The 12,420-nt window shown below is 60.1% G+C and overlaps 1 protein-coding gene across 2 annotated transcripts in view; it reads left to right on the forward strand.

Moving 5' to 3' along the window:
- Window positions 1-12,420, forward strand: part of Col5a1 (collagen type V alpha 1 chain) — a 137,726-nt gene that overhangs the window by 41,052 nt on the left and 84,254 nt on the right. For both annotated transcript variants that reach the window (XM_026395386.2, XM_026395387.2), the window contains exons 3-4: window positions 40-253; window positions 1,198-1,360. In XM_026395386.2, coding sequence (XP_026251171.1) covers window positions 40-253; window positions 1,198-1,360 — 377 coding nt within the window. The remainder of the gene's footprint in view (window positions 1-39; window positions 254-1,197; window positions 1,361-12,420) is intronic.

The following is a 12,420-nucleotide window of genomic DNA, read 5'->3' on the forward strand; positions in this document are numbered from 1 at the left end:
GGGCTCCCGGCTGCTCTCTCACTCTGTCCTCTGTTCCAGCGTCTGCATTCCCTGAGGACTTCTCCATCCTGACCACTGTGAGAGCCAAGAAAGGCAGCCAGGCCTTCCTGGTGTCCATCTACAACGAGCAGGGCATCCAGCAGGTGGGCCTGGAGATGGGCCGCTCTCCCGTCTTCCTCTATGAGGACCACACAGGGAAGCCTGGGCCGGAGGACTACCCCCTCTTCAGGGGCATCAACCTGTCGGATGGCAAGTAAGTGGCACAGGGGTGACCTGTTGGAGTGGGGAGCAGGCTCCCTGACCTGCTGGCTGGCTGGGGCACTGCAGCAGGGGTGCAGTCACCAGCAGGAGATGGCACTGAGCTCAGAGACCTGAGGCTCAGTGGACTTGGCTTATGCTCTAGGGCTTTGGGGGTCCTGGCTCCTCCCTGGGCCTCATTTCCCCTTGTAAACCCACTAACTATATCAGATGCTGGCCTCCTGGATCAGAGGGACGTGGGGTTGTGTCATTACACCATCTCCTTCAGAAAGGGCTTCAGTGTCCTTCCCAGACATTGAAACCCTCGTCGTGGAGCCGTGATCTAGAACACAGTTGAGCCCTGCCAGATCCTGTTGGCGGCACACCAACCTGGGTGGCTTGAAAGCCAGCCAGCCCTAGTGGATGTGTCTGGGGCCGAGTGACAACCTGGGAGGATCTTCAGGATGTGACCTCAGTGTTCTCCTTGGGACTCGTGTGCAGATCTGTTGGGCCCGTCACTCCTGTCAGATGCAGTGGCTCTGCAGCAGCCCGCGGTTTCTCGTGGGTTCAGTAGCCGCACTGAGGCTGGTACTCTCATGCTAACATGTGACTGGGACTGCAGCCTCCCTGCGGCTTCTGCTGCGGGGTGCGACAGTGCTGCAGGCCAGCCTGCTCAGAGCCTCCACACCTGCCCTGAGCTCTCCATGCTCCTTCCTCTCGGGTGTCCCAGGAACCTAGGGGGTTTGGATAACTCTGAGAGAGGAGGGTTTGGGGCTCTGCGGGCTGAGTTGACCTCACGGTGCCTCACATGGAGGCACAGGGATTCCTACCCAAGCTTATGGCCCCAGAGGCTGAACCGCAGCGTGCTGTGACGGTGAGGGAAGGGGCGCTCTGGGCCTGGAGCACTCTGCATGGACAGCCCCCAACACAGGCGGTAAAGCCTGCGTTGCTTCTTTGCAGGTGGCACAGAATTGCTCTCAGCGTCCACAAGAAAAATGTCACCTTGATCCTCGACTGTAAAAAGAAGACCACCAAGTTCCTTGACCGCAGTGACCACCCCATGGTGGATGTCAATGGCATTATCGTGTTTGGTACCCGGATCCTGGATGAGGAAGTGTTTGAGGTAAGCTTGGGGGTCCAGCGGTCCCCGTGCCCCAGGGGTGTGTGCCGTGAAGTGCTAGCTCCTCACTAGAGCCGTGGGAGCCTGTCTCATGGCTGGGGACTGGCTGGCCTCCTGTGTGGTCAGTTTTTGAGGCCTCTGTTGCAGCCCCAAGGGATGCCTGTACCCTGCAGGCAGGGTGGCCAGTCAGGCTGCTTGTGCAGGCCATGTGGGGACAGCAGTGACTGTCTCATCTGAGGGCCTGATTGCATCTCCAGGACCCCATCTTGGCTGGATGGACCTGAGGTTCTGGAGGCACGGCCTGCTGCCTTCTGATGTCCAGGGGCCATGCTGGGAACCGGAAGCACCCTCTGAGTGCACTGGACGGTCAGGTTGGCATATGCTGGCTCCATTCAGGGTTCCAGTGGCCTGTGGAGCTTGCTTTGCTGGGGATGCTTTAGAGACAGGGCCAGTGGCTGAGCGCCAGCCGTGGGGCCCTGTCCTAGATTGGGGTTCATCATGATGTAGCCATGGAACCCGCCCTTGGCCAGGTTGGTTCAGAGTCTTTCAGGCCCAGGTGGGGGCCGCAGAATCAGGTGGAACCTCTGAAGGTCCAGATCCCAGGACCCCAAGGCCACCCCGGCAGGCTGGGGCAGCACTTGGAATCTGTCAGGGACCGAAGCCCTCTGCTGGGCTGGGCTCCTTTCTTTTTACGTGACTTGGTGTTGCAGAGATTTGGAGGCACCCAGGGCACCATGGCTGGAGTGTATTTGGATCCTCTGGGTTAGATGGTCTCTGAGAGCTATCTCAGCCCCTGGACTTCCTCCCCAGGGCCCCAGAGCCCCAGAGACAGGACAGAATGGGGTGGTGTTCCCCAAATTCCCGAGAGCCAGTGCAAACTCCCTGGACCTGCTCACCCGCATAGCTGCATGTGTGCCCACCTGGGTCTGGCCAGCGGTCTCATGGCTGAGTGGGTTCCAGGGCAGTGTCTTTTCGAGGACTTCGGGCCTTCCAAGCCAGAGCCGGTATGGACAGTCCTGGGGCTCTGAGGGCAGGAGCAGGTGTGGCAGTGCATGCTCCTGTCTGTGCCCATGCCCGTGTGGACGGTGTCTGTTGGTGGAGGGGAGGACAGGAGAGGAGCCTGCCACTGCCCACATGAGGAGCGTCATCTTGCTGTGATGCCACAGCATAGCAAGCACAACAGTGAGCCCAGGTCAGCAGAAAGCTGGCCCAGGAGCCCCTGGCTGGACTCAGCTCTTGAGGTGTCGGGTGTGGGCCTCGGCTGCTGCCTGTTCTCAGCTTCTCCCTCTGTGAAGTGGAGACGTAGCTGTGGCTGCTGCCAGACCTTGGCTAGAATCACGTGGGGTCAGAGGCACGGCCCCCAGGTAGTAGGTGCTTTATGATGCCGGCTCTCATGCCAACTCTGGGTGCTGTCCAGAGTTGGCAGGAAAGGTGGGACAGAGCCCTGTGGTCCAGGGTGACCAGCTGGGGACCAAGACAGCTGTCTCTGCATGGAAGTGGCATGGGCCCCGGGACAACGGCAGAGCCGTGTGTGAGGCGGGCCTACTAGACCCAGCTGCCCTTCTGGGGGCCAGGCCTCCAGGCTGCAGCAGCCCAGGGGCTCTTGGGGCCGGCCAGCAATGACAAATCGAGTGTGTTATGGAGGCACACCCTCTGGGAGACTTCCGACGGGGCTTGTCCTGGGATGAACTGCAGGACATCTGGGGCTGTCCTCAGCTAGGTGGTGGCCTCCGGGGTGTTCAGGGGGCTGGTGTTGAGAGGTGGCATGGGGGTTGCATGGCTGTTTTTACCTCTTGGCTGGTGGGGGGTCTGGCCAAGCAGTGGCACTGGGAGCTTCAGGACATTTTTGCACAGCGTGATTGACAGCAACAGGGCATGCACTCGGGCTCTGCTCAGCCCTGGGAGCCAGGGCTGCTTCTGCTGCTGTCCTTATATCTGTCGACCAGAATCCGCCTCTGGGAGCCCCCTGAGGCCGGGCGGAGGCATCAGGTGTGAGCCAACCTCCAGTGTTTCTGCGCTGTGAGCTGTTGTTCTGGGGCCTGTGTGTGCTCCCAGCGTGCCTTCACTATAAAGTTTCAAGGAAATCCTTTTTCTCACCTTAAGAAATGAATGGGACCCTGACTCAGGTGCTGCTAACCTGAGCTTGCTGGGCATGTTGGGAAGCGTGAAGGTGCAGAGGCTGGGGGAGTAGTGAGTGAGGGGGGCCGGCCTGGGTCCCAGCCATGAGAGGGCCACTGAGTTCTCCAACCTGAGACCCAGTTTCCCCATCTGTGAGAGGAGGACAGTAGCTGTGCCCTTCCTGTGTGAGTGCAAAGTGTGTGCAGGAATCAACCCGGGAAGCGTGCATCCTGTGGCTTCCCGCTTTGTGTTGTTAGAATGAAAACAACCTTTAATATTCAAAAACAAACGGATCTTGAAAGAAGGACCCAGCTTCCTCCTCTGGTTTGTTCTTCCAAGGAACAGGCCGGTCTCTCCCGGCAGCTCTGGTGGAATGGCAGGCCACAGACGCACCCCGGGTTCCGTGCCTCCGGCGACCCCTGCCCTCCTGTTGTGGAGTGTGATTGAGTGCGAGGGGCTGCCAGGGGTGAGGGAGCCCCGCTGACCACAGGCTGTGAACGTCTGAGGGCGGTTTTCCCAGCCCTGGGTTTCCTGGCTGTTGGCTGGGTTCGCAGTGGGAAATTGGACCTGTGTTCCTTAATGAGGACCGTGGAGCGCAGCGGAGCCGCAGCACCGGGACTCAACACGGTAACGATGAGGCGGGCGAGCTGGCCTCGTGGTCTCGGCTGCCTTTGGCCTGGGTACAAGTGGAACTGAATTTTTATTTTTCTTGAAATAAAAGGGAGTTTAACTCTTGGCTTTCCAAAAGCCTCCCAATAAGGACACTTCCCATTTTAGCCGGTTAGCCTTTCTAGAATCTCTTTTTCCTGCAGCCACCGTCTTCCCTGTAATATGGCTTCCGCTCATTGCAAGCCAGCTTGACCTGGGGTCTGCGGAGCTCTGGGCAACTAGGGAGTTCAGGGGTAACAGGCTGGTGGGGTAACACTGTGCTGGAGGGTGCTGGCTGAGCTCTGTGCCCGTGCTGCCTCAGACAGGGGCTTGCTGAACCCGAGAGCTTGTTTAGGGCCCCAGAGAGCCGGGGACAGAGACTCTCAGGGCCAAGGTGAATGCTTCTTCTGCAGTGCAGAGCCCAGATTTATTTTTATACTTTTTAATTTAGTTTTGGCCCTGGGGATGGAACCCAGGGGTGCTTAACCCCTGAGCTTATTTTTGATTTTGAGACAGGGTCTTTGCTTAGGGCCTCTCTGAGATGCTGAGGCTGGCCTTGAACTCGTGACCCTCCTGCCTCAGCATCCTGAGTCATTGGGATTACAGACATATGCCACTCTGTCTGGCCAGAGTCCAGCTTTAGCTCATTGGCCCTGCACAGTGGGCTCCCTGGCACAGGTGCTGGGCCCAGGTGTGTGGCCTTGGCAGGTGTCGACAGCTTGTCTTCCTTGGGCCCTGGCTGCCTATCTGGCTGAGTCTGAGATCAGCCCAGCTGTGAAGGCAAGGTGGGTGCTTCAGTCCCCTGAGAGACCCCAGAGAGGAGGCCAAGTATGGAAGAGATGACAGCTCTCGGGCCCACAGCCTCCCTCCGTTCTGCCTCCCGTGCTGAAGACTCTGACCCCGGGGTCTGCATCTGTATAATGGTGTGGTGGGGCTTGTGAGGTCGTGGGGTGGTGTGGAGTCTATAAACTGCCGGCCCCTTCGAGGGCCGAGTGAGCCACACTGACCTGGGCTCTTGGTGGCCAGAACTGGCGTCTGTCTTTATCTTGGCCTTTCTGCTCAACCTGAGTGAGGTGTTTCGAGACCATCTTCAGAAGAGGACCCTGGCTCTCCAAGGATGGAGCCCTGTGGCCACAGCCCACCTAGTTCTGGGCCAGACCCCCTGGGGAATGAACTGGTGAGGGTCAGGCCAGGCGGAGCCCTCTTGCCAGGCCTCATGGCCCTGGGAGCAGGGGTCTTGCTGCCCTTGCCTGGCTGGGTGCTGGCACCTCAGGCTGAGTAACTGTCAGAGGTCACCCATTGAGATGGCAGCAGAAAGGGACTCGTGACATGCTCCTCTTCAGCCAGGGTGGAATCCAGGGCCGAGCCAGCATGTGGGCCCAGTTGCCCTGGCGGTGCCTGGTCGCTGGTCTTGGTCTGGGCCTTGGCACTCTGCTCTGTGGCCCTGCCCAGGAGGACTTTGGAGGCCTGGAACCTTCCAGGAAGGGCTGGAAGGCTGTTTGGGGGGCAGGGCTTCCGAGCTGTCCTTCTGTTGTGACAGTAGCTCTGACCTGCTGAGTCTCCCTGTCCAGGCACCCTCAAAGCCTGGGTTAGGATATGGAGCTGCTGGGCTGCTGACAACCCACCACGGACACCCTCCTGAGCCCCAGCAGGTCTGTGGGCCTGGGGCCACCAGCATTCCCAAGGGAAGGGTGGGCAAGGGGTGTGGGGAGTGAGGCAGGGCCTGTGCCCTCAGCTTTAGGGTCCTGTGGTGGAAGGACCCTTCTGGGCTGCACCGTGAGGAGCATGGCCCTGGGGCCAGCTAGCAAGTTCTGGGCGGGGAGCCAGTGTGCTTTTAAGCTGCTGATGGTTTCAGGGGCAACAGGACCAAACAGACTGTAAACTCGAGCCCTCGCTGTGAGCCTCGGGTGCCGCTGGAAAAGGGATGGTGTCAGATCCAAGCGGCCAGCGGTCCCCCTGCCTGCCGCCTCACCGTAGCCTGGGACAAGCCAAGCGGTTGACCTAATCCTGATTCCGTTTTCCAGGGGCCTCTCTTTTCCACTGACATGTTCTTTCCTGGAATCCCTTGCTGGCAGGAGGGAATGGGGCCTCTGCTGGGGAGGCCCTTCTTGGCCTTCCCGAGGAGGCCTGGACTCCTTTCCATGAGCAGGGTGCCATCCTCCACCGTGAGTGGGTGGTAGCCAGGTCCCTGGGGAGATGGCACTGGGTGTGGCTTTAGACCCAGGTCCAAGTCCCAGGTCCTGCTCCCCAGGCTGTGACCCCTCTGAGCCTGTAGATGCTCCCAGGAACCCTGCCACCAGTCGCCTGCTGGCTGAGGGCCTCCCTGTAGGCCTGTGCTAGACCTGGGGACATGGCCTGCAGGCACTCATCTCAGGCTGCTCACAGTCCAGTGGGGCTCACGGGCTGATGGGCAGGTAGCGGGTGGCAGGGAGGGCTGAAGACCGCAGGCCATCACAGCACACAGGAGGGGTGTGCTGGGACTGTAGAGCCACAAGCCTGGGCCCAGAGAAGCTCGCGTGTGTTTGCAGTGTCCTGGCAGCAGTGTCCCTTGGTGGGGGCGGCTGTGTGCATTCGCAGCATGCTCCCACTGGGCTCCTTAGTTCTGGCATCCATCAGCCTCCCCGTGGCTTCGGCCATGTGACCGACCCACTGTCTGTGGAGAGGAGCTGTGGGGCCTGGGGTGCTTCCTTTGCAAAGGCTGCCGGGGCTCCTCGGCAGGGCTGCCGGGCCCACTTGATGTCAGCCCAGCAGGCACCAGGTGGGCTCAGGGAGGAAGCTGCCACTGGCAGGCAGCTCTGTGGCCCCTGTCACTGTCCCCACCAGTCAATGGCATTGATAGGCCAGGTGTCCCACTGCAGGGACCCTGGGGTGGCTTGTGCAGGTAGTCCCTGCCTGAGCCCTGCCTGAGCCCTGCTTCTGCCACGTGGCTGTGGTGGCTGTGTCGAGCAGCCCCCCAGAGGGGACCCATGCCCAGTTCTGCAGAGACCCCTGTTAGCAGAGCTCTCTGTGCCAGTCCAGGCCTATTATCCCTGATAGAAGGAAGCTTCCAGAACTAAGTCACAGGCGCAGAGCCCAGCAGTGGGCAAGGGAACTCAAACCCAGGCTTCCCAGCGTGCATCCTAGTGGGGTGGAGTGGAGGGCAGCTCACGCCCACCCAGGCGAGCAGGGCACCTGTGCTGTCTGAGGGAGCCGCACTGGCTGCTTCGGGCCACCTGAGGTGGCAGCTGGGCCTGCACAGCATGGAGGCAGACCCGAGGTGCCTGGGCCTCTTCCCCTGTGGGAGGCCGAAGGGCAGCGGTGAAGTTGGGGGCGGAGCCTCCCGTGCCCTGTAAGGCCTGGGGTGTTGTGTGCAGTACTCTCCTGGGTACTGCCCAGCATGCTGTCATACGAGGTGGCAAAGCAAGGAGTCTGTCTGTCCTCTCCCTGTCCAGAAGGCCTGCAGTGCAGGACCCAGGAGCTGTGGGGCGCAGGGTCCAGGAGCTCATCTGAGGGGGAGAAGCAGGCTCACACTAAACCTGGGATATTCCCCATTTCAAAGTCCGTGGCTTAACTCCATCTGCAGGGATCCCACGGCCAAATAAGAGACCTCCCAGGGTTCCATGGATGCACCTTTTTGGAGCCCCCGTTTCACCCACATCCCCAAGCTTGTCTGGAAAAGGGGTGTTCTCCCACGAGTCCCCATAGAGCATGGGTATGTGCAAGTGAGTCTCAGGGCGGGAGTGTTAGGCTGGTTTCCAGTCCTTGCTCTCACCAGGGGCAGAGGCCGTGGCAGGGCACATGCTTCTTGCAGGGCAGTTGGGCAGCCCTGTGTGCGGCTCCCAGGCCTGGCGGCATGGCCAGTATGCAGGTGACTCGGAGGTGTGACTTCATCTCTGGCTCTGGCCCAGGAAGGGCGGGTGCTGGGGAGCAGGCTGCAACCTGGCCTGATGCGGGTGGCTGGCAGCTGGCCAGTCAGGGTCCAGTGGCCCTGCTCAGTGCTCTGTTGAGTGGGGTCTCTGGCAGCCCCCCAGGTGGGAGGGCTGTACTGCAGGCACCGGGAAGAGGGGTCCAGAGAGGCCCACAGAGCTGTGCTGGGATCGGGCCCACCAGGGCTTCAGGTTTGTTCCGTGGAAAATCTGAGCAGCGGGCCGTCTCCCAGCTGGAGAGGGCTGACGTAATGTTGGAAGCCCAGCCTCATCCAATGACATCATGCTGGGCAGATGGTGGACACTCTGACCTGGGTCTCCTGAGAGGCTGGGTAGAGGCTCCTGGAAGGGGCTCCTCAGTGCTGTGGAGGGACCAGGATAGGCAGGGCCACGTTGGAGGAGGGACAGAGGAGCAGTGTGTCACCTGCAGGAGAGGGCACCACGGTCAGGGAGCCCACCAGAGCCTAGGAGCTGCTGCTGGCAGCTGATGGTGAGGGGGTTCTGCCACGAGTATCTGTAGTGCAGGGCCCAGGGGTGCCATGGCGGGCTGCGCTCAGGGCCGGCCTCCCCTTGCCGTTTGTGTGGCCCTGGTTGGCCTCAGCTAGAGAGTGGGCACTGAGGTTGGGTGCACATGGGAGAGAGAGAGCTGGCGGGCCAGGTCCTGGGGTCCCACCAGGAGCCAGCAGACACGGGCCCTGCTGCCCCTCAGTTAGGTCACACCAGTCTCTTCTGACCAGTTGTGGGGGTCGGGCTGCCACTGTGGCCATCTGCAGCAGCAGCAGTCCTGTCCTGTGGACGGCGGGGAGGCCGAGGGGTGCAGGGTCCAGGAGCTCATTGAGGGGGAGAAGCAGGAACTGAAATGGCACCGGAAGGGCCTGACTGTAGATGGTGTGCGATGGGCATGGGGGCAGGAGGAGTTCCTGACGTTGGCCGAGGCCCTCACGTGACTGTGGCCCCAGGTGGGAGTCGCCCACTCAGCCCGTTCTTGCCTCAAGAGAAGCAGCAGTCCGGGCTGTGGAGGCCCAGGGCTGCCCAGCTGAGCCCTGTGGGTGTGGGCTGGGGCGTCTTGCTGAGGAGTCGTGTGGAGTGAGTTTTTTGGAGTCTGTGATTTATTTCCCCTCTGAATCTCCATCTCTGAACACCTGGAGCATCCATCTCCTTGCACACTCTGGATTGGCTTTGAAGCTCTCCTCGAAGCTGGGAAGGACTGGCATTCCCTGGGGCTGTCCTGTCCACTCTGTACCTTCAGGAGCCCAGGCACTAGGCAGGAGCTGGGGTGGCTGCAGTAACCACCATGGGTTCAGGCAACCCAGGGCTCTGAGACAGAGGCACAGAGAGCTCAGGCTTCCTGCCCAGTTCACACAGCTGGGAATGGCAGGGTGAGAAATTGGAGCCCAGGGATGGGTCCTCCTGGGCAGTGAAGTGACAGGCTCTCTGTAGAGCTGAGTCCCTTTCTTCTCATGCCCAGACCCCTTCCTGCCTCCAGCCAGCACCTGCCTGCTCCCACTTCAGTGGACGCCTGCTTGCCCATCCTCAGTCCTTCCTGGGCTCCGAGGCCTGCAGGTGCCAGCAGTGGGACTCCTTTCCCTGATCTTCTCCTTCCTGTCCCCTTCCTCTCCACCTCCTTTCTGCCTTTTCTGTCCTTCCTCTGTTCTCCCTCCTTACTGTCTGCCTGTGTTTCCTGTCCCCTTCTCCCCTGCTCCTTTCTCGCCTGTTCTCCCTCTCTCCCTCCTTCTTGTTCTCCTTCCTTCCTCACTTCCTGTCCCCGCTTCCTCCTGCCCCTCCTGTTCTTGTCCCCCCTTCTTCCTGTTCTCCCTCCTTCCTGTCCCCCCTTCCTCCTGTCCCTCCTATTCTTGTCCCCCCCTTTCTGTTCTCCCTCTTTCCTGTCTCCTCTTCCTCCTGCCCCTCTTATTTTGTCCTCCCTTCTTCCTGTTTTCCCTCCTTCCTGTTCCCTCTCATTCTTGTCCCCCCTTCTTTCTGTTCTCCCTCTTTCCTGTCCCTTCTCATTCTTGTCTCCCCTGCTTTCTCTTCCCTCTCCTTCCTGTTCCCCCTTCTTCCTGTTCCCTCCTTCCTGTCCCTTCCTTCCCTGCCCCACTCCCTGGTGTTCCCACCTTGACCTTGGGTCACGGCCCCATGTTCAGAGGCCTCCTTTTTGTTCTCCACTGGGGTCTCCTTGACTGTGAGGACCAGGCCTCCCCAGGACCCCTGCTCAGGCCCTTCCAGGTTTGGCCACAGCTCTGTAGGGTGACTAGGCAGCAGCCAGGACTTGAGGGTGCCGTGGTGACTCGTCCCTCTGAAGGCCAGGGCAGCTGCGGGGTCTGCTTCCCCCAGAGCCTGGACACCATGGTGCGTTGGAGCTGCTTCTCCAGTGCTGGACATGCAGGTTCTCCCACAAGCTAGCTACACTGCCACCCCCATTCTGCCTGTCTGTGAGTGAGTGTCACACTAAGGGCCGGGCATGGGGGCACAGCCCTGGCCTTGTCTCCAGTCAGCCTCATGGCCTTGCTAGCCAGCGCCTCTGCCCACGCTGTGGGTTGAGTGCTCCAGGCGCTGATGGACAGAGGGCCCTGGGTGCCTCACGGGTGTGAGCGGTGGCACACAGGAGCCTGGTCTCAACCCCGCTGCCTCGCAGGGATGTGTGCACTGTGTGTGGAGGTGAGGCTCCCTCTGATGATGGCCGGCGTGTGGATACAGCAGGAGCTGGGTCATCTCTGTCACGTGCCGCCAGGCCATCTGCTGGTTGACAGGAGCGGGACCCAGGAGCACCTTCCAGGCCGGCTCTGTGTTCTGGAAGCACGAATGGGAACCGCTGCCCTTGGGTTTAAAGCAGCCAAATGCATAAGTGCAGGATGAGACGTGGCAGCCGGAGCCTGAGGGGAAGGCGTGGGGTTTGTGGGTGGCAGTCCAGGAACATGCACTGTCACAATGTCACCGGGAACAGGCAGGTGGCATGATCCTGGTTGTAGAAACCATGCGGAGCAGGGCCAAGGACCAGGGGTCTGAGGAGGTCAGAGAAGGAGGGTGGAGGAGCTGTGGGCAGCAGGGGATGAGGCCCAGAGAGGACACCTCCTCCTCCCTGGTGCCTCCCTTGACCCCCCAGGCAGCATTAGTTACTTTGTCACTTGTGCTGCCTTCCAGTCAAGCACAAAGGGCCCTTTTCCTATCCCTTGTGCCTTGTAGTCAGGACGCCAGTTTATCCACCTGGTGTCCCTAGGACTCATGGGAGTGTGTCAGAATGCTGGTTGACAGAATGATGGGTGAGTGCCCATGGCGCCTGACTGTGGCCTTCATGCTGTGGGGGCATTCGCATGAGTCAGTGAGCCTTCGTCAGGTCGAGTGCTGTGGTTAGTGGGGGGGAGGCTGGGCCTGGTGGTGGTGGAAATGATGGCAGTGAGTGTGATGGTGGTGATTGTGGTGCGTGTCTGCTGCCGCTGCTGCTGGTGGTGATGATGGTGCTGTTGTTCTGGAGAGGATGATACTCTTGATGGTGATGATGGTAGTGGTGATGGCAGCGATGGTGGTGGTATAGTTGTAATGGTCATGATGGTGGTGATGCTACTGATGGTTTGGGCAGTAATGATAAATAATGATGGCAGTATGTAATGATGGTGGTCGTGGTGGAGGTGTTGGTGATGGTGTGGGTGGTGATGGTGATGGTGATTGTGGTGATGGTGGGGGTGTTGGTGGTGATGGTGGTAGAGCTGTTGGAGATGGTGGGATTGTGGTTAGGGTTGGTAGCAGCTGAGGTAGTAGTGATGGTGGTTGCTGATTGTTCTGGGCAGTGCCAGCAGATGCAGTCCTGCTTAGCCCTCAGCATGCTCCTGTGATATGAGTCTTATTCTCTTTTATTGATCACCGGAGGCCTAGTGTGCCTAAGTCCTCACATCTGAGGGAGGAGGGATCTAGCATTCAGGCTCCTGTATCAACACCCCACCCCCCACTGTCTCTTCCTCTAGGCTCAGGGACTGGACAGTGTCCCTCCTGGAGCGTGGCACTGATGTGCATCTCTTTTGCAGGGAACACAGTTCCCACAAGCGTGCTGCTCCGACATCTGGGTGGGAGGAGGTGGACAGCTCACTCACATGCTGCCTTAGCCACGAGTGTGGACTTTTGTGAGGTCCACAGCCTTTGAGGGCCAGGCCTGTCTTCTGTAGCCCCCCCATTAGAGCCGCTACCCTGTCTTCAGCTTGCAGGCAGGTCTGCCCTCTGCAGGCTCCCTAAGCCAACCCTTTAGTCAGTGCAGCCAGCTTCAGAGTCTGCGTAAGGCTGCCCCTTGGTCATCTTCCCGTCCTGCATGCCTGTCCCTATGGTAGAGACACATGCCAGACACCTGGTGCAGTTGTGAGCAGATTCTAGCCTGGACATCCCGGGCTGGTGCCCAGTGAGGGTTAG

Source organism: Urocitellus parryii, chromosome 4 (assembly GCF_045843805.1).
Source record: "Urocitellus parryii isolate mUroPar1 chromosome 4, mUroPar1.hap1, whole genome shotgun sequence".
NCBI lineage: Eukaryota > Metazoa > Chordata > Mammalia > Rodentia > Sciuridae > Urocitellus > Urocitellus parryii.